Source organism: Petromyzon marinus, chromosome 13 (assembly GCF_048934315.1).
Source record: "Petromyzon marinus isolate PM22_M1 ecotype Great Lakes invasive population chromosome 13, UKy_Petmar_22M1.pri1.0, whole genome shotgun sequence".
Taxonomy (NCBI): Eukaryota; Metazoa; Chordata; class Hyperoartia; order Petromyzontiformes; family Petromyzontidae; genus Petromyzon; species Petromyzon marinus.
The window spans coordinates 4,691,919-4,713,087 of NC_133679.1; the positions used below are offsets into that span (position 1 = coordinate 4,691,919).

General features: G+C 46.0%; 1 protein-coding gene across 3 annotated transcripts; it reads right to left on the bottom strand.

Moving 5' to 3' along the window:
* Nucleotides 1-169: 169 nt before the first annotated feature.
* Nucleotides 170-20,251, bottom strand: LOC116941872 (hepatoma-derived growth factor-related protein 2-like). 3 transcript variants are annotated; one of them, XM_032953183.2, is made up of 16 exons: nucleotides 19,657-20,251; nucleotides 16,251-16,327; nucleotides 15,541-15,679; nucleotides 14,922-15,131; nucleotides 14,057-14,209; nucleotides 12,286-12,366; nucleotides 12,007-12,172; nucleotides 11,278-11,365; nucleotides 10,257-10,563; nucleotides 9,226-9,308; nucleotides 8,414-8,487; nucleotides 7,770-7,840; nucleotides 6,697-6,798; nucleotides 5,558-5,747; nucleotides 5,049-5,142; nucleotides 170-3,588 (listed from the first exon to the last, which is right to left on the bottom strand). In XM_032953183.2, the coding sequence occupies exons 1-16, from the start codon at nucleotides 19,726-19,728 to the stop codon at nucleotides 3,495-3,497; spliced, it is 2,001 nt and encodes a 666-aa protein (XP_032809074.2). In that variant the 5' UTR covers nucleotides 19,729-20,251; the 3' UTR covers nucleotides 170-3,494. The 3 variants fall into 3 exon arrangements, with proteins under 3 accessions (XP_032809074.2, XP_032809072.2, XP_032809073.2); XM_032953181.2 differs by having other exon boundaries at nucleotides 5,049-5,151; nucleotides 19,657-20,250; XM_032953182.2 differs by having other exon boundaries at nucleotides 5,049-5,151; nucleotides 14,922-15,128; nucleotides 19,657-20,249.
* Between the last annotated feature and the right edge of the window lie 918 nt (nucleotides 20,252-21,169).

A 21,169-nucleotide genomic window follows, 5' to 3' on the forward strand; every position in this document is an offset into this window, starting at 1 on the left:
CATGAACGAATCTCTCATGAAAGCCAGATGGCTTACATGTTGTGGTAGTCAACCTTTTACCCGAGCTCGGATCAACTATCACACCGCTTCTGTTTGAAGTTTTCAATAATGGTACGCCCCCATTCATAATTGTTTAATTATTTTGATTTTCAACATGTGCGTAGAAAGAAAAAGTCCAACAATGTTTTAATGAATTGTATAGTCAAAACACAGGCACACAAACACAACTTGTGAAGAGTAGGAAATGTTTAAGTCTGGCACATATTTACATAGCGTCACTTACACTTAAACCTATTTTTAAGTATCTTCATACACCTTGGTTTCTGCTGGAAGATGTTCACATGGCCAGAGAAATGCGGTTGACAAATTGCCTGCCAACACTGCTGCTGCTGCTTTACTCACGGGGCTACGTTGCCAACTGGGTACGGTGGAGCAAAATACATTATTGTACTGTGCAATGCTCCCAACGTCTATGCGCCCTGCCTTCACTTACCCGCACTAAACGGTGTGGTGAAGATGCTGAAATTACCCGTACACAACCCGCAAGCCTTGGGGAGGGACACTCATTTTCAGGGGGGGGGGGGGGGTGTGGCACTTTCGCCGATAAGACATCAGTGCGACGACCGCTGCACATTTGAAACCATTGAGTTTTGACAGCACGATGGGGTGTATTAAGGGCCGCCAAAGGCCTACAGGCCTTGCAATGAAAAACACTGGTCTCAGGGAAAACCTGTTGATGACAAGTGTTATTTGAACGGGACTTCCTAAAAAAACTGCCGTTTGAGGAAAGGATGCCTTCTCCAAATGTATTAAACAATGTATCAATACAACGTGAACGGGCACATTTTTGGGAGGGTCAGTCGCACCCTGGGGGAAACGGGCTGTTCAGTGAGTCACCAGTAATGTAAAACATGGTAGAACATTTTCAAAGATCAACACGATAGGCAGACATTGTTATATTGAGGACCGATGGTGCTGCTTATAACCAGGGAAGTAACAGCGTGATGATATTTAACAGGTCATAGTATAAAAGCGGAAACGTGCCATGTGAATAGCGATTGTGGTGGGCGCTTGACTGCACACCAGCAGCAGCAAGAAAATATGAACACGTTTGGATTTTAACTGATAATGGCGAGAAATGTCCGTTTTATTGCTTTTGATCTTTGATAATTTGGTCCATGTGTTATGTGGCAAACTCATTTACACTAATTTATATGGAAAATATAAAAAAAACTCAATGGGTTAACGACTAAAACTTCCTAAAGAGATAGATTCCAGCCAACCAAACTGGTTCGATCATACCCTTTCTTTTTGGTCAGCTTGTTATATTGAAGGTAGGCATTTCTGAACTGTCTGAACGTTTAACTGCAGGCAGTAACGCTTTACGAACAGCGCATTAATAACGTTCTTAATCGCTGGCCTCACTTTAACACCGTACCAGTCATTTTAAGGTGTTTAAAGGTTCATACTCTTTGGTTCTATTCGGTAAAGTCACGTAGGTAAAAAATAAAACAAATCATGACGTTTCGGCCACAACACAAGCGGCCTTCATGTGTTGTGGCCGAAACGTCGTGATTTTTGTTGTTTTTTACCTACGTGACTTTACCGAATAGAACCAAAGAGTATGGATCCTTGCAGTCACGAAAGCTTTAAATCTAGAAGTGTTTAAAGGTTCCTACTGATTTTCGCTGCAGAACTAAGACTGCTCAACATATATAAAAAAATTATTAAAAATAACAAACCATCACATCTAAACAGCCAAGAGTTACATTATCAATGGCCAATCCAATTACACCATAAAATTAATCCAATTGGAAGTATAATCCACGCATGGCATAATACAGTCTGCACAGCACAGATATATATTTTTTTCCAATTCATTTCAAATGTCTTAAAAAAAAAACCTGCTAATCGTGTGCGCGTTGTGTGAAACGTAGAGCGTCTGCAGCCCATAACCATATAGAGGCTACTCTCTATCAGTAACAATAACTTGTGCACACGGCGTTGCAAAGCGGAGCGGAACACATTGGGAGATCGGAAATACGCTACACACTGGTACATTCATACAAAACTTAACATAAGGGAGACCTGAAATGCCAGTCCAAGGTGCCTACAATAACTGCAATTCTAAACTAGAGAAGCAGTGGCCTTGGCAAGGATGCACACGGGAGCGAGCGGGAAATCCTGGACTCGCTGGCTAAGCTGCTGCAACAATTCACTTCGACAAGCCTGGGATTCTTATTAATTCCAGGAGATATCACACAGGTCGCCTGTGTCTCTACCAGACCAATTGGCTTTAATTCCAGCATTGGCGGATGCATTACGAAGATACTTTTCTGCATCAGCCACTTCCATAGAAGCCTGTACCGATGTTAAACGGCACAACTCAATGACCAGCCGCCACAGCCTCACTTTGCCCCCGCATTGCGAAACACCCCACTCACAATTTTAAATGTGTACGCTTTTAAAACCGTTAAAGACTAAATTTCAGTTGTCCAAAGAGTTATCAAATACATAAGGTATTAAAAAAGGGTCATAAATGGCACCTGTTGGTTCGCAGAGGTGTGAACAATCCACAGTTTACAGCCCAACTTTCAGCGCTATTTGATCACACTTGTGCTTTGATGTAACTTTTTCACGAGGTGGAAATCCATTAAAGATGTAGGGAGCGCTCCCAATGCAAGGAGAGGTGGAGACTGCACAGTAATCAGCTCAGCGACATTCCACTTTAACACAGGTTGCGAAAAACCCACCACACGTCACAGCTGGGCTAATGAAGCACATTGAAGAAGCCTCTTCCTAGGGTCACGTTTTATTCTGGGGACTGGGCCCGCTCTGTCTCTCTATTAACTAGTCACAGCAGTGGCTTCTAAATACCCACGTCCACACTTCTTAAGGCTCACTTCATATACAGTACCGACGAAATAATGGTAATGGGTAGAATTAAAGACGGACTACAAACTACATTATCAACTCGACTTTTGACTGCCAACCAGCCCTCCCTGTGCATGTGGGACCACAGTTGCCATTAGTGGAGAGCAGCTCCTTGGGAATTGGTAACCACTGCTGCACACGTGGGAGAAAGCTGGCTTTTTGACAACGCCTGCAGAAGGACAATGGACAACAAAAGTTCCCCACAATGATAAGAGGTGAGTACAATAAACCCACAATCTGCATAATTGTGTTCTCAATGGAAAATCCACACTTTTTTTTTCCAAAGACCGTGTGGCTGTACAATGGTGCCCAACCACCCCCCCACCCTGCGCAGGACCATGGTAGCAACATTGCCTGCCACAGTGCTTGTCATTATCACGTAGCGCAGACCTAGCATTAAGGTTGAGGCTGGAGAACGCGCGGTATTCTCGCGGCGAGCAGGTGTGTGCGTCACGTGCGCGTATACCCGCGAGTGTTGTGCGCATGACTGCGTGTGATTTGCGTGATGTCAAGGGAACTGCGACGAAGCCAAATGTTGCAATGCAGACGACACGGTTTTCTCAGCTCCCGTTCGCAGGTTCCGTCGATGTGGCGACAGCTGGCCCACCGGTAGGTGGCTTCTCGACAGGGCCTGCTGCTGGTGTTAGATGGGCGCTGACATAAGAAACACACAAACACGCACATCATTATTATTATGCGTGTTCAGCCAGGAAGGCCTCACTGAATCTCAATACTTTTTCACGAGGGTCCTGCGAAGAATTTGCAGTAGGGGGGTGGATGTTGCTGTGGTGTCATCCCAATTGAGTAGTAAGCAGGTAATATTTCAGTAATTGGATGTTTGGCCAGGAGTAGTTGCATTGTAATTTATTTACTTTTGTTATGTGAGAACACCAGAGTAGCCAGAGAAAACCCATGCAAGAAGAGTGGAGAATATCAACAACAAAAAACTCCACATAAGGTGCCCAGGTTAGAAGTCGAACCCAGGCCCTTCTTGCTGTGAGGCACAAGTACGTCACACCCCTGACACACAGAGATATGAAAGTTTTGTTTGAAAGCACATAGTAAAGCCAGCATGGCAACAAGGAGGTGGTAAATCCTACGGCACGCTTGACCACCTTTTTCTTCAGTGCTCACGTCCATGACCGAATCATTTTAAATGGTTGTTTTAGACCGAGTTGACCTTGAAGGTGCCCAGGCTAAGTTTAGTCCAACTGTAACAAATGAACACGTCCAGAGTTGCTGGGACTGCAGTGCAGTGTGGCTGGAACTATACCACAGATTCTGATAGATATGCCGACAACGTAGTGGAATATGGAATACTTAACGGGTACACATTCAGTAGACCTAAAATATAGCACTTGTCTGGCAATTTATTAAAATTGATATTTAAAGAAAATGTATAAATATAAAGTATGACATAAGTATACAGTTATGTGTAATGTCAGTTAACAATATTTAAGATGTTTTGGTTCATTTCAGCCATTCCCAGAATGTTACTGTCAAACATGAAATGCCACTTTCAAATAAATATTTTAAATCTCATTGAAAATGCCAACATTCTTACAACTCAAATTTTCTAAATTTGTTCCCGTATTGTCTTACATGTAGATAAAAGACTCAAGGGCAAGGCCACTGACTTTTCCCATGCTTTGTAAACTCAACAAAGGGTTAAATCAAACAGTGGCTTCCATGCATACACTATGTGGGCAAACTCACTACTTCAAAAGACCACTATTTAAATGAAATGCTATCCTTATCCTTCATCAAAGCCTAAGTTACACACAGTGACAAGTTGACCCAAAGCGATCCCTTATCCTGCTTTGCAAAGAGGTGTATCTGGCCCCAACAAGCATAGAAGAAGTGAAACTTGAGCAATCATGTCCAACCATCGAATACTTTCTGCAACACTGGCAAGCCGTGGCCTACCACAATGAACACGCATGCAACGTCGTAACGTGCGTATGCACGTTACAACGTAGATGTGTTCGATGAATTGCCCATGTGCAAGTTGTGATCAGGATTGCTTTATTCGATAAAGGTGCGAGTTAATGATGCTGATCTCCTGCGCGAGTCTTTCGAGTGCCAACCTGGCAGTGGTTTTTAAACGCACTCACCTCTCCTTGGGCTGCTCCGACTTCATCGCATCTTGGGTCTGTTCCTCCCTCGCATCCATGTCTTGCTTCTGTATTGCCCCGTTCACACTCAGGTCTTCTCCACCTCATGACGGTAACAACATAAAATGCAAAAACAATGAGGCGTTATAATGAACCTTTCCACTCTCCGCTGGAACTCGCGAAGTTGAGCGACTAACAAAATATAACCAAATAACGGTGCTGGAAGCCTGCCTCCTGAATGTCCATCGCTCAACTTCGCTCACTCCGGCCGTGAGACAGTACAAACGAGACAGAAAATTAATAAATTTCAAGGGAGCAGACACATGCAAAAAAACAATATTCTATAATCAAGTGCTCATCCCAAATCGTATCAAATAACATGAGCAGGTAAATCATCGTAAGCCTGCATCCCCGTTAAAAGTGACACGCAGGATTGCTAAACGCAGGACGAGGGGTAAGGCGCGTCAGGGTGTGGTGGTGAAGGTGCCACGCTCGGCTGCGTTTCTGACCGGCGTCGTTTTTCTTCTGCGTTTCCGCTCCGTCCTCGGCCGCCGTCGGAGCGGTGTCGGTGCTGAGCCGATCCCCGCTGGGTCGGCCCGGTCTCTCGCCACCGCCGGGGCCCACGAACGCGTTCTTCAGGTTGTTGTAGACGAGAGTCGCCTTCTTCATGACGTCCTCGTTCGCTTTATACCGCCGCGCCTGTACCGGTGGGGGGGGAGGGGCGAGCCACCATCCCGGTGTGAGACGTGGCCACTGCATGAAATACAATCTCCCTAAAAACGATCCTTTATTTTTAATGCCCTGTCAGGACTGTGACGCAAGATACGAATATAACTGCGAGAAACACCCTTTAGCATGCAGGTTTTTCACCGTCACGCATAATCCAAATTTGGTCAAGCTTGGTCGTCTATGCTTTTAAAATATCTGTGTAGTGTGCAAACATTATAAATTGCATCCCTTTTCAATCCTTTTCAATCCACTGTTGGTTGAAGGCCTCCCCACGCCATGTCAGTTATGGGGGCTGTTTGACGATATTTCACCATGCTGACCAACATGGGTTGGTGAAGGCGGTGCCGAGGACCAGTTCAGATATTACTTGTCACTGATGTTATCCGTGATCGGGAATCAAGCCTATTTCGTCAAGTCCCTCGCACAAATTTATCCTGATCATGCTGTCGGTGTCACGTCACGAGACGAGGTATCCATTTGCAACTTTCACACACAAGTGGAACCCTTTGTGTTAGAAAACAGCCCACAAAAGCAGATACCACAGAACAACCTCTGAATCTCTTGAAGGGACCTCTGATCCACAAATAAGATGGCAGCACTTTCCAACCTGCCCTGTCACTGGGCGTTATATTTTCCACATGACAAACTGTGAAAAAGAGCTTTATAGCTCATCGGATTCCTCCAGTATAAATACATATTCTAATTCTGATATTTTTAATCCTTAGCGCTGGAATTTAGCCAAATGAAGTATAAAACCAAATTTAATGCAACATGTTTTTTGTGCAATTATTTGTGACCGGGCTGAAACCATCAATAGCCACCTGGCCACGTCATTACATCATGGTTTCTTAAAAGCCAGTGGTAGTAAAAGAGGGTGGGGGTGAGGTGTTTTTCATGTGGACTAGCAAACGACACGTACTTTTTTCAGGGTGGCGACGAGGTCCTGGTGTTTGTGCAGCAGCTGGGCCGTCAGCTTTAGGGACCCCAACTCATCCATGCATTGTAAACATTTGACAATGTCCTGCAGAAAAAAAGATTTGACGTGTTAGCCACTTCCAGTGTATCCAATGCAATACATCACATAAATCTTTCCCAACTGCTTGCAAGCATAGGCAGGTTCTTTTAAAAAGTGCACGTGGCGTACAAGTATAAAAATGCAATCCTTTGTCAACCCACCACTGGATTAAGGCCTCCCCACGCCATGCCGGTCATGGGGGTTGACTACTCCATCGCGATGGTCAGTACAGGTTGGTGGCGAAACGCCCATGACCGGTTCAGATCTTACTCGCCACTGACGTTACCTGGGGTGTGCACTACACTTTGTTCTACTACAAGCCCAGGATACTTATAAGCAGCCAGGTTAAATTTCAACGAGAATTCCCAAGATGCCATGGTGAAATACGCGCGATAGTAAAGCATTATCCCTCCCGAGTGACAAGTGTCCAAATGCATATTTATCAGACTCCAGTACATACGGCATGGTGGGTTTTTTCACGACCTCTGCAGTACACACTGTTGATACATTGTTGATACATTGCCAATTCTCTAACGGAGCATAGCAGAGCCTCCGCTGGTGTACAGCCAAGTTCCTAGTGGTGCACTGCAAAGTCATGAATTGGTATTTATAAAAGTGTCTTGGTAGACAGTCAAGTATCTAGTCATACCAATCCATCGATGAACATCACATCTTAAGTTGCCACTTGTAAAAATTGTTAGTTTTAGATTAATACTGCATGCAATGGGTTCACGTAACGTCACCCTTGCAAGCCATCTTTTTACGACCCCTATGTTATTTAAAATTTTGTATTTTTTTTAATTTAATTTCGACCATGGATCGCGACAATTTGTCAAATCGTCAGGGGGGGTTGGTGAATCATTCCATCCCTCGGTGCGTATCCAAGTCTGGTGGAAGGCAATCAAGTCCAGCGGCGCCTAGTATCATTCCCCAGGGCTACGTTAGTCTAGGCTGTGACGCTGTGACGTGATGCGTACGGGGTTGGCGTAGCTCAGCGAAAGCTTCATCTCCACGTGCAGCTTGTTGAGCCGCTGCTCCATGGATATTTCTGTTGGAAGCATGGGGAGAACTTGTGGTTAAGTGTGCTGCGGAATGAGCAGAAGTAATGAAGGGCAGCTCCAACAATAATTATAACTGTAGTCCTATGTCGTTCCACAAATTAGGCGACTTCCAAGTAACATTTTTTTAATCAATTTAATAATACACATTTTTCATATTCTTAGCTCTTTCGGTAAAGTCACGTTGAAGGGAAACAATAAAATATATATAAAACAATAAAAATTTTCACGACGTTTCGACCATAACACAAACGGTCATCAGTTGTCCATTGTTTTTGGAAATATAGCTTATTTATTGAATAAGTCAATGCAGGACTCTCCGAAGCAGGGGTCCAGAGACACAGCGAACTTTATACACGACCATTAGCATTCCAACTCTACATTTGTACAACTTAATAAATCGCCGACGGTGTGGCACGACGCATCAAGGGTCCATGTTGTCTCCTAATAATCCATGTGACTGATTTAACCTGATTCAATCAACAAATAACTCACAGGGTACCACTCCGGTCAAAATGACCTGCAAAGGCAACTAAGATGGGAGTGAAAATCAAAACACCAACCTCGTTTCTTCTCCACCTTTTTTAGCTGCAGCTTCTCCTGCTTTTTGCGCTCCTTCTCTTCTTCCTTCAGCTGCCTGCAGGAAGTGAGGAGGGGCGAGAAGCTCATGACGGGAGGATGCAGCCTTAGTTTTTGCCGTCATTATGACAGCCAGGGCGTTCCGCATCATTGCAGGTCAGGTTCTCAATACACTTGGCAATGGGGACATACGATCCACGATATCTAGAAATGCAGTTGTTCCCCAATTATTCGAGTGCCTGGGTTAGTGACGAGGGCTAGACTTGTGACGGGGGAGTGTAAGAGTTGAAATTGTGTAAAAACTGGTCTTTGAACGCCGTGTATTTGCTAGGGTTAGAACACATGTTTTAGTTATGGATTATTAACCTAGGCTTGGTATGTTCGGGAAAATGCTATCATTGTTAAGGATGAGGTCAATTCTGATTCTGATGACCTTGTTGTGGTTAGAGTTGTTCTTGTTTAGGTAATTAAGATGTCGGTATGTGATTTTATAGTCAGATTTAGGGCTAAGCGTGTTACGGACACAGCTACACTTGCTAGGGTTACCGTTGTGCTTGTTAGAGTATAATCATACAGAGAACGCTTGTATTGGAAACTGCAGCAAGAACTTGACTTTCAAGTGCAAGGGGTATGGGCTGGGCTTGTGAGAGATAGCATGACAGCTTTGTTTCCTACCATTCATTAAACTGACACAGTCTCGCGCTTTTACTCGGGTGTATACAGGGCAAACGAACACCCACATCTACTGCTGCTGCTGGCTGACTGTGTGTAATGTAAGCGGGCAACGGCCGCTCACTTCTTCTCTTTGGCCGGCTTGCGGTCGGGCTGCCTTTTGGGCGGCGCCCTACGAGGAGCGCTCTCTTTCTTCTCCTTCTTCACCTGCAGCGGCGACACAAGCCGAACGGCGCTGAGACATGGCAAACAAGTTCATAGCCCATACCATCTCCCACCGCCCCCAGCCACCACCCCTGCCACCGGGATCCACGAATAAAAGTTTCTCAAGTATTCAAAACTGATGTCATTAAAGTGGCAATTTACGTTGATTTCTGCGGTTATTTGTAGCAGGAGCACCGTCTAATCTGAAAATAGAGCTAATGGTGATGAAATTACCGACGGGCAAATAAACTATTTATATAGCATCTGCATTTCAAGACGCTGTACAGAACGGGTGGATTTTTTGATAGAGGCAATCAGTCATTGATAGAGGGAAAAAAGGTCTTGGGAGCCTGGGGTTGAATAGGAGCAAAGATTAAACGAGAAATATTTATGGGTTAGGGAGTTAAAGACTACGGGGTAGAATAGGAGAATAAAACCACACAAGCACTGTAATGGTATAAAATGGGTCAATGGCTGGATTTACTTGATTAGTAGTTGATATTTTATTGACGCTGAAAATTAAACGTGATACTCCGATACTCAATTTGTACGTGATGATGTCATCTTGACAAGGGCTGATTGATGAAATGACAAAATGCAGAGCGGGTTGTGGTGTCACCACCCACTGGCTCATTGCCACCACCGCAGACGCATTCGAGAGAAATTGCTCAGGAGCCTTCGAGTCGGTTAGTGTCGGCACATGCAACAATGTGAGTGGGGCAACACATTGTAATTACTAAGTACATAAATCCATGCAAGAATATGTCCTACCACTAAAACATAACAAATAAAAGCATGTAGGTCCACCAGCACATTAGCATCTTATAGACCAATGTTTTCCAGCAGCCATCTGTTTAAGCGTGCACACCGAGGACCCATTCAACACAGTATGCTTGTTCGAGTGAAATAACGATCACTTTTGATTGCGAGTGGCAACAACGCAGCACCCACCTCCACCTCGGAGTCGGAGGAGGACGAGGAAGGCTTCGGTCGACTTTTCTCCACTGGCTTCTTCTTCACTTCCTCCTTCTTCCCCTTCCTGGGCTCCTTGTCCTTTTTGTCCTCTTTGCCCTTCTTGTCCTTTTTGACATCGTCCCGCTCCTTCTTCTTCTCCTCCTCCTCGCGGAGGCGGTCCTCCTCCTCGCGTTCGCGCATCCTGCGCAGCTCATCCTCCTCCTGGCGGCGCCGGCGTTCCTCGAGCTCACGTCGCCGCGCCTCGTCACGCCGCTTCCACTCGCTCACGCGGTCCCCGTCGTCGCTGGGACGCGAGCGGACGTGCCGATCGCAAACGTGCGCACGCACACGTAGGGGGTGCAGCCGCAAATTAATACAAATATAGACTCGATATACATACATAGTATAGTGCATGCTCAAACACATCTTATGCACGTGTTACCATCATCATCATCATCAGCCACGATCGAGCCACTTATGGATGAATAACTCATCGAGTCCATCACCATCTCTCCCGGTTTGCAATACTACAATCCATCTAGCTACTGCACACGAGCCGATTTCATCGCTTCATCTCCGCAGTGAACCTCAGCATGGGCGTGTTCCATACGTTGGCTGCCACTCCCGACGTGACTCTTGACCACCAACCATAGTTTCCCCACTGGCAATCGTAAGTTAATGCGAGATGGAGCGATGAAATCAACTCATGTGTGGTGCTAGATGAATTATTACATCGCAAAAACATTAAAGGTGGCAACATCTTGGGGAGTCCATCAATACGCAGTGGATTAATTATGTATGTATGTTGAACTTCTTTCGCATCGTACGTAGCCAACCATGCTAATCGGATATGCAAATGGCCGATGATAATGATGATGCCGATTATTTCTCATAAAACTATTACAGATGCGGTTTTTCTCTGAGCAAGCGTCCCTTGATTGAACAAAATATTCACTCTCCCCGGCTCCCGGTGCTCCCACAATACGTCACAGGTCCCATCACACAGTGATGCTCTCACCTCTCGCTGCTGGAGTCAGACGAGACGGGTGATGGCGGCTTCTCCACCTTCCTGGGACGAGGCTTTGCTGGAGCCTTCTTTTCAACTACTGTGGAAGACAATAACAAAGAGTGAGTATTTGTGTTCAGCACTCAAACAAACACCCAATGACACTGGCCCACTTAAAGTGTGAATGCCAACCGAGTGCATGGGGCTGCAAGGTAGGAAGGTGGTAAAATAGAGTCGACGTGGTGGCGCATGTGTGCGTAATCCAGATCTTTAGAGTGTCGAGGTTGGTGGGGCACCTAAAGGTCGTATGCTGCAAGACTCCCAACTTGTGAAACTGGATACCCAACAGATGGCAGCACATCATGTGTGTGCATGTTTAAGTATTATCTCATCGAGGAGATAACCCACCAAAGAATTGGGTCAAAACATCCCAATGTAGGATGTTCCTGAAAAAGTCTTCCAATTCCTCAAGGCTTTCTTATATAAATATTCTTCCTACACAACAAGTGATGGCCTCCTTTTTCTACTGGCCGCATAGTAAATGAGTTCAGTTGCAGCTATGGAGCTTCTTCCGCTTTGACGACTGCACAAAAACAAGACTGTTAACTCGATGGTGCCACTGCACGCAACCCCAAGCGTGGCGGCATTCCGTGCCTGTGGCAGACCATCAACAAGCTGGCCACAGTAACACTGCCGCGGCACTGTGCAGTGCTTTATCAGTGACGCGGCAGTGATGGGTACCTCTCTCAGGGAGGTTTGAAAAAACCTCGAGCGACGGCTCTTCGGCCGAGTCGCTCTCCGAGCTGGCTGGACGAGGTTTCTCAGACTTGTCAGGCGACGGAACCTTTTCGTGAGCGTTGGAATCGTCCGCTTCCTCCGATTCAGATTCAGACACGGACTTTGACTTCTGCGGAAAAAAGGGGGGGGGGGGAACGCTTAACAACACCGAGCTCGCTCGACATGGCGGGCGAGCAAAAGCTCGTGACGATGCGAGATGAAGGCAAGGGTGCGGTTCTGTACCTTCCTCCTTCCCCCACGCGCTGGACCGCTGCTCGCTCGGCCACCCCGCGTCGCCCCTTTCACCCGCTCTGGGGAAAAGTCCTGTGCGGTGGACACAACACAAAACCATTACGCCAATATGCAACGCCTGAACACGAGTAGGAATAATCACAACCGACTCGGGCGTTGTAAAGGAAATACATTGCCTACTTGTTAATTGCCTCGAGTAGAACACTGGGAGTGCAGTGGCGCGCACCTCTAGTACATTAATCTTGATTTGAAGCTTTCGTGAATGCAGGAATCTATACTCTTTGGTTCTTTCGGTAAAGTCACATAGGTAGAAATAAAATAAAATAAATCGCGACGTTTCGATCGCAACACAAGCAATCTTCATCAGGTGGAACAACCACAGCAAAAAAAAATGCTGAAGTAGGCGAGAGAGCTGCCGTGGCAAAAGGTTATATAGGTAAGAAAGGGGGAGGGGCAAGGGGGGAGAGAGAGAGGAGGGGGGTGTGGAGCAGGGGAAGGGGGGCTGGCGTGAGCGCTAGGGGGAGAAGTGAGGCTGGGGGGGACGTAGGCGGGGCTAGAAGTGGGAAGCTGAGTGTGGGACACGGGGGGGGGGGGAAATAACTCGGAAAAATCTAATAGTACCCGATGGGTATGATGGAAACAACCACAACCAGTTAAGGCTTTACCTGGTTAAGGCTTTACCTGGTTAAGGCTTGACCTGGTTAAGGCTTTACCTGGTTAGAAGTGGGAAGCTGAGTGTGGGACACGGGGGGGGGGGGGGAAATAACTCGGAAAAATCTAATAGTACCCGACGGGTATGATGGAAACAACCACAACCAGTTAAGGCTTTACCTGGTTAAGGCTTTACCTGGTTAAGGCTTTACCTGGTTAAGGCTTTACCTGGTTAAGGCTTTACCTGGTTAAGGCTTTACCTGGTTAATAGTGGTTGTTTCCATCATACCCGCTGGGTACTAGTAGATTTATCCGAGTTACTTTCCCCCCGTGTCCCACACTCAGCTTCCCACTTCTAGCTTCGCCAACTTCTGCCCCCAGCCTCACTTCTTCTCCCCCTAGCGCTCATGCAGCCCCCCTTCCCCTGCTCCACACCCCCCTCCTCTCTCTCTCCCCCCCCCTTGCCCCTCCCCCCTTTCTTACCTATATAACTCTAGTACATTGTTTTTGAGGAGGGGTTGGCAGGTCAATCGTGTGCATGACACACGTAACATTCAGGGCTACTAGGTGTAATAAATATCATGAAGGAAGTAGACTGCAAGGCAAGGTTAATGTTAAACATTACTTTTGTGTATATGTAATGTCAACATATTTTTATCCAATGAGCAAAATCTATAAAATAAAACAAAGAAAAATTGTGCAAATGTATCAAGCCTGTAATGCTTTCCAAAATATGCAGTTGTCCTGAAACATATATAACTATAATAATATTCTAGCTCGCGCCAGGCACAAGACATCTGTAGACCAGGATGAAACAGTGGGCTCAGACAGCAGCTCTACTGGGAAGGGCGTGGAACACCTTTTGATCAATTTTGACAGTTTTAACACAACATTATGTTGAGGTTTTGTTTATATTCACCATGTGTCCCTTGAAGATCACCTTTAAGTTATCATGCCCCCTTGTTACAGGTAGACGGACAGTGCTAATGCATGAAAGCTATAAACCTCAGCTGGAACGCTCCTTTGAATATGGTCAGCTGGCAGAAGTGGCATTGCTGAAGCAGCTTTACATAAAAATGCAACGCCACGAGGAGGGCAATGGCATATCTACCTCGTCGCTGCCCTTGTCCGAGTCGTGAGAACTCTCCTCCTCGTACTCCGAGCCCGAGGGGCTCCGAGAAGCCTCGGGGAATTCCTCCATCTCCGCACCGCTTTCCGCAGCTCCTGCCTCCTCGCTAGACGAACGCCTCACTCGTTTGGCCGGCTGAAGGTGCAAATGAACGCTCGCTTAGTGACGCTCGCACAGACACAGTGAAATTATGAACGGGCAAAACCCAGGGCCTTTGGACCACACTTCACATAGCTTTATTTTCTACCATACTGTTTTTACTTTACCAGGTAAGGCCCACTGAGCTATATAGCTTTGTCAGAAGCGACCTGGCCACAAATGATAGGTAATTTTAACAGCCATGCTGACTCTTTGCTCCGACATGTTCACTTGTGTCCTGTGAAGCATTATTTACTTAAATGTTCTAGCAATATAACATGCACTGAAGATCACTAGAAGCACACTACACCACATGTGTAGAGCCCGAATGAATTAAATGAAGAAGCAATGACATCTCGTAGGGCCATTCTTTGTCACAAAATAGGTGTACTGCTTGCTTTGAAAATTCCAAATGACAATGTCTTCGCCTTGCCACGTGGCACTTATGACGCGAATGGAGAATAATTTGGAAAAATAAATAGGTGGCTTCGTTGGCAGTGGCGAACAGCACAAAACTCACTACTCGTGCGGGTTTATAACAAAGATATGTGATTACACACAGTACTACTCAAACATACAACTCTCACGATAGGCCATTACTTGAAATATTGGGTCAATTCTACATAGTATTCCATAATAAGCCAGGACCAATGATGAAGGGCGAAATATTTAGGTATTTTTTCAGGATTATGTCAGACGTGTCGCGTACCACATCCAAGACGACTTCAGGTTTTTTACGCTTGGCAGGCGGTGGTGGGACTTTGTCGTGAGTGCCAGAATCGTCCACTTCCTCCAGGTCCGATGGCGCCCTCTCTCCTTCGCTGCTGTCTCTCACCGGTGGGGACGTCCGCCCCCCGTACGGCTCACTGCCCTCCGCTTCGCTGGCCTCACTGCCGCTCTCCGACGGGGCTGAACTCTGCTGGCAGATGCGAGGGAACGTTTGATGGAATTACGTCGCGGGGTCGAGGAGAGGGTTGCATTGGTAATAACACTGTCATCTATAATGGTGCACCAGTGAGCAGCTTAAATTAAAGTGTTTGGCCTGATACGCAAAGCAATGCTAATAACCTGGCACATCAATGTTCTAAGGCGTTAATCCCAGGAAGAAATAATGCACTGAACAAATTTGTGGAAAGCACAAAAAATACGAAAAAAGTGTTCTATCTAACATAATTTGTTGGAGTTAAGAATTGTGTTCACAAAAACAAACATTTGACAAGAAACCTGGTTAAATACATGTCATCGATAAAACGGTTGAGTAAAAAAAACACACAAATAGGCACACGTCCTTTGCCTTCAAAACAAATGACTCACACCAAGCTACAAACCTTGAGAGTGGAAAACTTGACATTGGGGTTGTTCTCAATCTCCCAGAGGCCCTCGTTAAAGCCCTTGCGCTTATTGGGCTTGCCATACTTGTTCTTGGTCTGGAGATATGGGAATATATCCTTCACACCTAGAAAGGCCCTGTCTCACACATACAAAAAAAAGAAAGACAAAGATCCCCCATATAGCCTTAACAGACTTTTGGGGCCAGTGCTGTTAGCGAACACATACGTACACACGTAGGAATCCTTTATTCTCTTGGTTAGACCAAGTAAACGTGCTGGTTCGCGAGAGTCTGTTGAGGCTGGCACAATGCAAGAGGGGTGATCATTTTAGGCCGAGTTTATGTTGTTGAAGCTCAGCCCAGTTTAATCTACATATTTCTACCAGTGATGTCAATGGCCAGGAATCGAACCCCGGTGGTTGAATACTGCAGGAGTGCCCTACTCACCACAACACTCTCCCCACCCACACTCGCAGATTGAGCACACACAAATTAGCTACCAAATATGACCGCATTATAAAGTTACTCTGCTTTGAGCGAGGCGCTTGATACGGTAACAGTCAAGCTTGTTAGTCGCACACTTATGGTTTTAATCATCTTGCCTGGCTTGCATATTTCAATAAAAAATCGGAGGGGTAAAGAGAGAGAGAGAGTGACGAGAGTGTTTATTATTAAAGATACGTTCCGAGTCCAACAGGTAATACCCACGTTTCGTGAGTTCCGTAAAAGAAGATGGGATACTTGCTGGACGGAGGCTTCACCGCTCCCTCTGCCACTTCATCGATCTGCCGGTGCGCACACACACATACACACAACACAGCTAAGAGCACGCACTGAACAAAAGCCTGCTGCTGTGTTATCACGTGGCTATAGCACAATTTGCTGCCAATGTATTTATAGCTCTAAATCTGTGCCACTTTGGTAAACATTCTAGATCATAACACGAACTTAAAACGCGACTAAGGATATATTCTATTCAGTCATGTCTGGAGTTGCCACAATGCACGAGTCACTGCCATGTTTATGTTTACACTATCATTTTAAAGATTTGTATTTTTTTTCACGATATGACGATTGCCATTAAAATGTAATTGTATTTAAGAATGTTATTGTTTTGTTTGTCCTTTGCAGAACATCTATGACCAATCAAGGTTACTTAACGTTATTTAACTGCAGTTCACTCAACATAAACTTATCACGCTTATAACTATGCACAACGTAAGTTACACAAGACCCAATAAGTAAATTTAACTAATATAATGTATTACGTCATATAAGCATAATCAAGTCTAATTACTCAGGTTTGCACGGTTGACTACGTAGGGTGCGAAGGAAATTCAACGTACACATATAAAATATGAATTTAATAGCGAATAGCTATTTTTTTTCTAAACGTGAGCTATTACTGTGAACTTAACTCCCAACATTATTTAATATTTTGCCCTGAAATTAAATATTTAAGGAAAAAACGAACAAGCAAAGCAAATCACAATATAAACAAATTAGATTATCGTGGACCTTGTATCACATGATATATCGTCGTCATATTGTTGAACCCCCCCCAGCTTACGGTCATCATTGGCATCATGGTCCTGCGCTTCTTCCCCACCATGAGAATGCAACTCGACGTCGTGGTCTGGCACTTCACATCATTTATCCATCTTTCAATTGACAATACTGCTCCCCAAACGTACATCGCACTCACACGTTTATTTGTAAAGGGTTCATTAAGAGTTACACTTGGACAAAACGCGTTTAAAATTATTCACATAGCCTGTCCCATTGTGAACTGTGGACACTGCTGTATACGCATAGACTGTCAATGCAAATATATCACTCGCTGCTGATCTGATATATTGCAGAACAGTACAGCAGATGTTGCTGTAGTTGCATGCAACATAGACATACACAATCGCGACATTGGATGAATATAAACGTCCCAATTCATTGCTATGCGCAGGGTAGGGTAACGCATGCGAGATATGGGTCCGTATTATGGATTAAACTTGGACAGAATGATGAATTGAGTTTCACTTTTTGAGTGGTTGACAGTGGATTTCCAAAGGAGACAATGGTACCCCACGAAAGGAATGTTGAATTTTAGCCATCGGCTCAGCACCGCCTGTTCAATTTAGCACGGGGACATGGGGCCCGAGTGTTCATCAACTCAGGATAAAAATATAGATTTTTACTGGAGCAATCCGATGAGCTATAAATCTTTCTTTTTTCACAGTTGTCCAGTATTTCACAGATGTCCAGCAGAACTACAGCAATCTCGGGCCAAACAATTAACTAGGGTAATGCAAACCCTTAATACGAAAGAAGGCTCAAAGGCCGATTAATTATATTACAATTCTCTGTGCCAGCAAAAAAAGCCGATTGATAAACAGTACAAAGTGCATTCATAAACACAGCCATGCCTTGCTGATGAGACTGTGAAAACGAACCCAGTACACTGCTGCGCTATACAATACTGAATAAGTAACATTTCAAAATACTGTTTTTAAAACACGCTTTAATGAAATGTACCGTACTCGTAATGGCAAAAACTCCACGACCCCAGGAAGTGGCCCCGAAGCTTCCCATAAAGGGACCGTGGTGATTTACAGCCAACGTCAGTTGAGCGTGGACAATTAGCCCCAAGCCGAAACATAACATTTAAAAAAGATGGTTTAAAAATATATTTGTTTATAGAATATAGTATTGTCATCAGTATGACATAAGTATACCAAGTTTGCAGTCGATAGCACATTGGGAAGTGGGTTAAAATTGAGTTACAAGATTTGATACGACAACAGTGAGTTAATAGAAAGCGTGTAAAAATATATTTGATATTTTTTTTAATGATAGAATATAGTATTGTCAGCAGTAAGACATAAGTATACGAAGTTTACAGTCGATACCACATTGGGAAGTGGGTTAAAATGTAGTTACAAGATTTGAAGATACGACAACAGAGTGAGTTAAATAAAAGCGTGTGATAATAATAAAAAAGATACCGTTCCAAACGAGTAGCAGTGGTTGGCGCAATAGCTTGCACACTTCACGATGAATTCGGCTACCCGAGTTCCAATTCCCGGCCACGGCTAAAATCCTTCCCTCTGTCCCAATCCTCCCCCCCCCTCAAACTGCAATGACCATCGTGGTGAAGTATGGTCAAGCAACGCGCGCGACTCAGAATGGGGAGGGACCTCGTGCAGCAGTGGGTTGACAAGGGGCTTTTAGACAATGCTCCCTGAGCAAACAGCTCTTATTTTGCTGGCGGCGAAGCTGTCCAAACAAGAATTTGAAGCTGTTAATAAGAAAAAAAACACACACGAGTCCCGTTCAGGCGCATCCACAGGACGCTCTCGTGACTTGAACGTGCGTTTATTCTCAATTAACGCAAGCCATCAACTCGTATCTGACAGCCCCAGAGTTCGCGGTCTCTGGGTGCGTACCTACAAGGGGATTGTTAAGATTGTTTACGCTCGTTTATCAATCGCGCGAACGTGCCACTCGGAAACGACCAATGTTCCGCAAGGAGCGTACGTGACTTCCAATCATCATCTGAAGGGAAGGAATTCCAAGGTTACGGTTAGTCAGCACGAAATACACTTTCAAAATAAAACACGCGCGTTTGCCTTCAAAACTTTTGACTCGTGTGGGGGGGGGGGAACTAACGGCTCAGTATACTCCGTGCCCCCCTTTAAAGAACATTCTTTATGGGAGCCCTTATGATACTCCCCCCCCACACCAACATTTCAAAATCGTTCCTACACGCCTGCAAACAAATGCAAACGTTGCGACATACGAGCCCTCAATCTAAAAACCTGCAACATTGAGATGGGCCATTGGCACGCGCTTGGCGTGAGATTCACAACTCCTCAGGCCTGGAGGGGGGGGGGGGCGAGTGGAGGAAGGCGATGAGAGGTGGCGGACGGACGAGGCAGGGCATGACACGGAATCGTTTTGTCCGCTTTGTGCAATCATCGCGTGCGCGAGAGACGTCGCGAACGCGGACGGCCGAGTGCACTGCGCGAGACGTCGAGGCGGCGAGTTGACCGGGAGGAGAAGCTGCCCACCCCAAAGCCGCACACGGAAACAAAAACAAAAGCCACCACCAACTACTCACCCGTGCCGGCCAGTGCGGGTAGCCCTTCATCTTGGCGAAGATCAGGTCGCCGGGCTTGTACTCGCGTGCCATCGCCGTCCGCTTCGAGCCGCAAAGCCTCGTTCGCCGGAGGAAAAGCCCCGCTCCGGTTCGCCGGGACCCAGGGGTCGCTCGGCCGGCCTGCGAGGAGGCCCTTCGCTCCGCGGAGGAGGAGTGACGAGGGTTTTCTTAGTCCAGACCGGGTGGGTTGGTGGTGACCAGCGGATGGGTTCTAGGCCGCGACTCGCTAAACAAGCGACTGATTGCTGCTGCTGCTGCTGCCCGATGCGAACGACAACGCGAGCACCGTGGCCTGCGACGGGCCAGAGATTCGCCTCGCGTTGCTCCCCCAACCCACCGCTCCGAGGCGTCGCTGTATTAATGGCGAAGCGATTTTTCGTTTTGGTTCTTCGATGGCAGCCCGCGGCGTCGGCGGCGGCGTCGGCGGCGGCGTCGTCGGCGGCGTCGTCGTCCCGTGAAATGGAGGCCGCTGCGAAGCCTCTCGGAGGGAGCTCCCAGGGCGCGCGCCAAAGCGGCCGCCGATCGTCTGCAGGAGGGTGGGAGGGGTCGGGTTGGGGGGGGGCGGTCCACGGCAGAGTCTACGGGTGCCCGGCAGGCGAAGGGAGAGGGGGGGGGCGGAGGGGGGAGTTGGGGGGCGGGGGGAATTGGGAGGCGGCAGCAACGTGGGGAGAGACGGGGGGGGGGGAGAGAGTGGGGGGGGGGGAGGTGGTGAGGAAACGCGATTTTTTAATTCGTTCAAAAAAAACCACACGCGTGTTCTGCATCGCGTGCTGTCTGAAGGGCAGCAGCACACTCCCTGAATTCGCGCACAGCGACGGCGTCTACTCTCTCTCTACTGATGCAGGAGAACTTCATAGCGGTTTAACACGTAGACTTTCGCGACCAATATTGTCCATAACGCAGGTTTTTTTTTAAAATCGCGGTAAATATATATTGTGTCGTTAAACCCGCCACCACCCGGCACAGGTTTGTCACGTAAACAAAACGTGCCAATTCGTTACGAGTTCAACAACACACCGGCGTGTTGGAGAGCCAAAGAGCAATATTTAATTTTGTGCAACATTAAACTACACTAACTTACTGCATGTATTTCGTGACTGCAGGAAGTCATATTCAATGGTTCTTTCGGTAAAGTCGCATAGATAGAAACAAATATAACTATAAAATGATAAAAATTCTAATAAAGTGAATATAAAAGATTACAAATATCACGACGTTTCGATCGCAACACAAACAATCGTCATCAGGAGATTGCCTGTGTTGCGATCTAAACGTGCTATTTTTATTATTTTTTTATTCACTTTAATTTTTCTATTTGATATCTACGTGACTTTACCGAAAGAACCATAGAATAACTACTGCAAGTACATTTTGATTTAAAGCTTTCGTGACTACAGGGATTCATATTCTTGGTTCTTTCGGTAAAGTCACGTAGAAGGGAAACAATAAAATAATAAAAATATAAAACAATTAA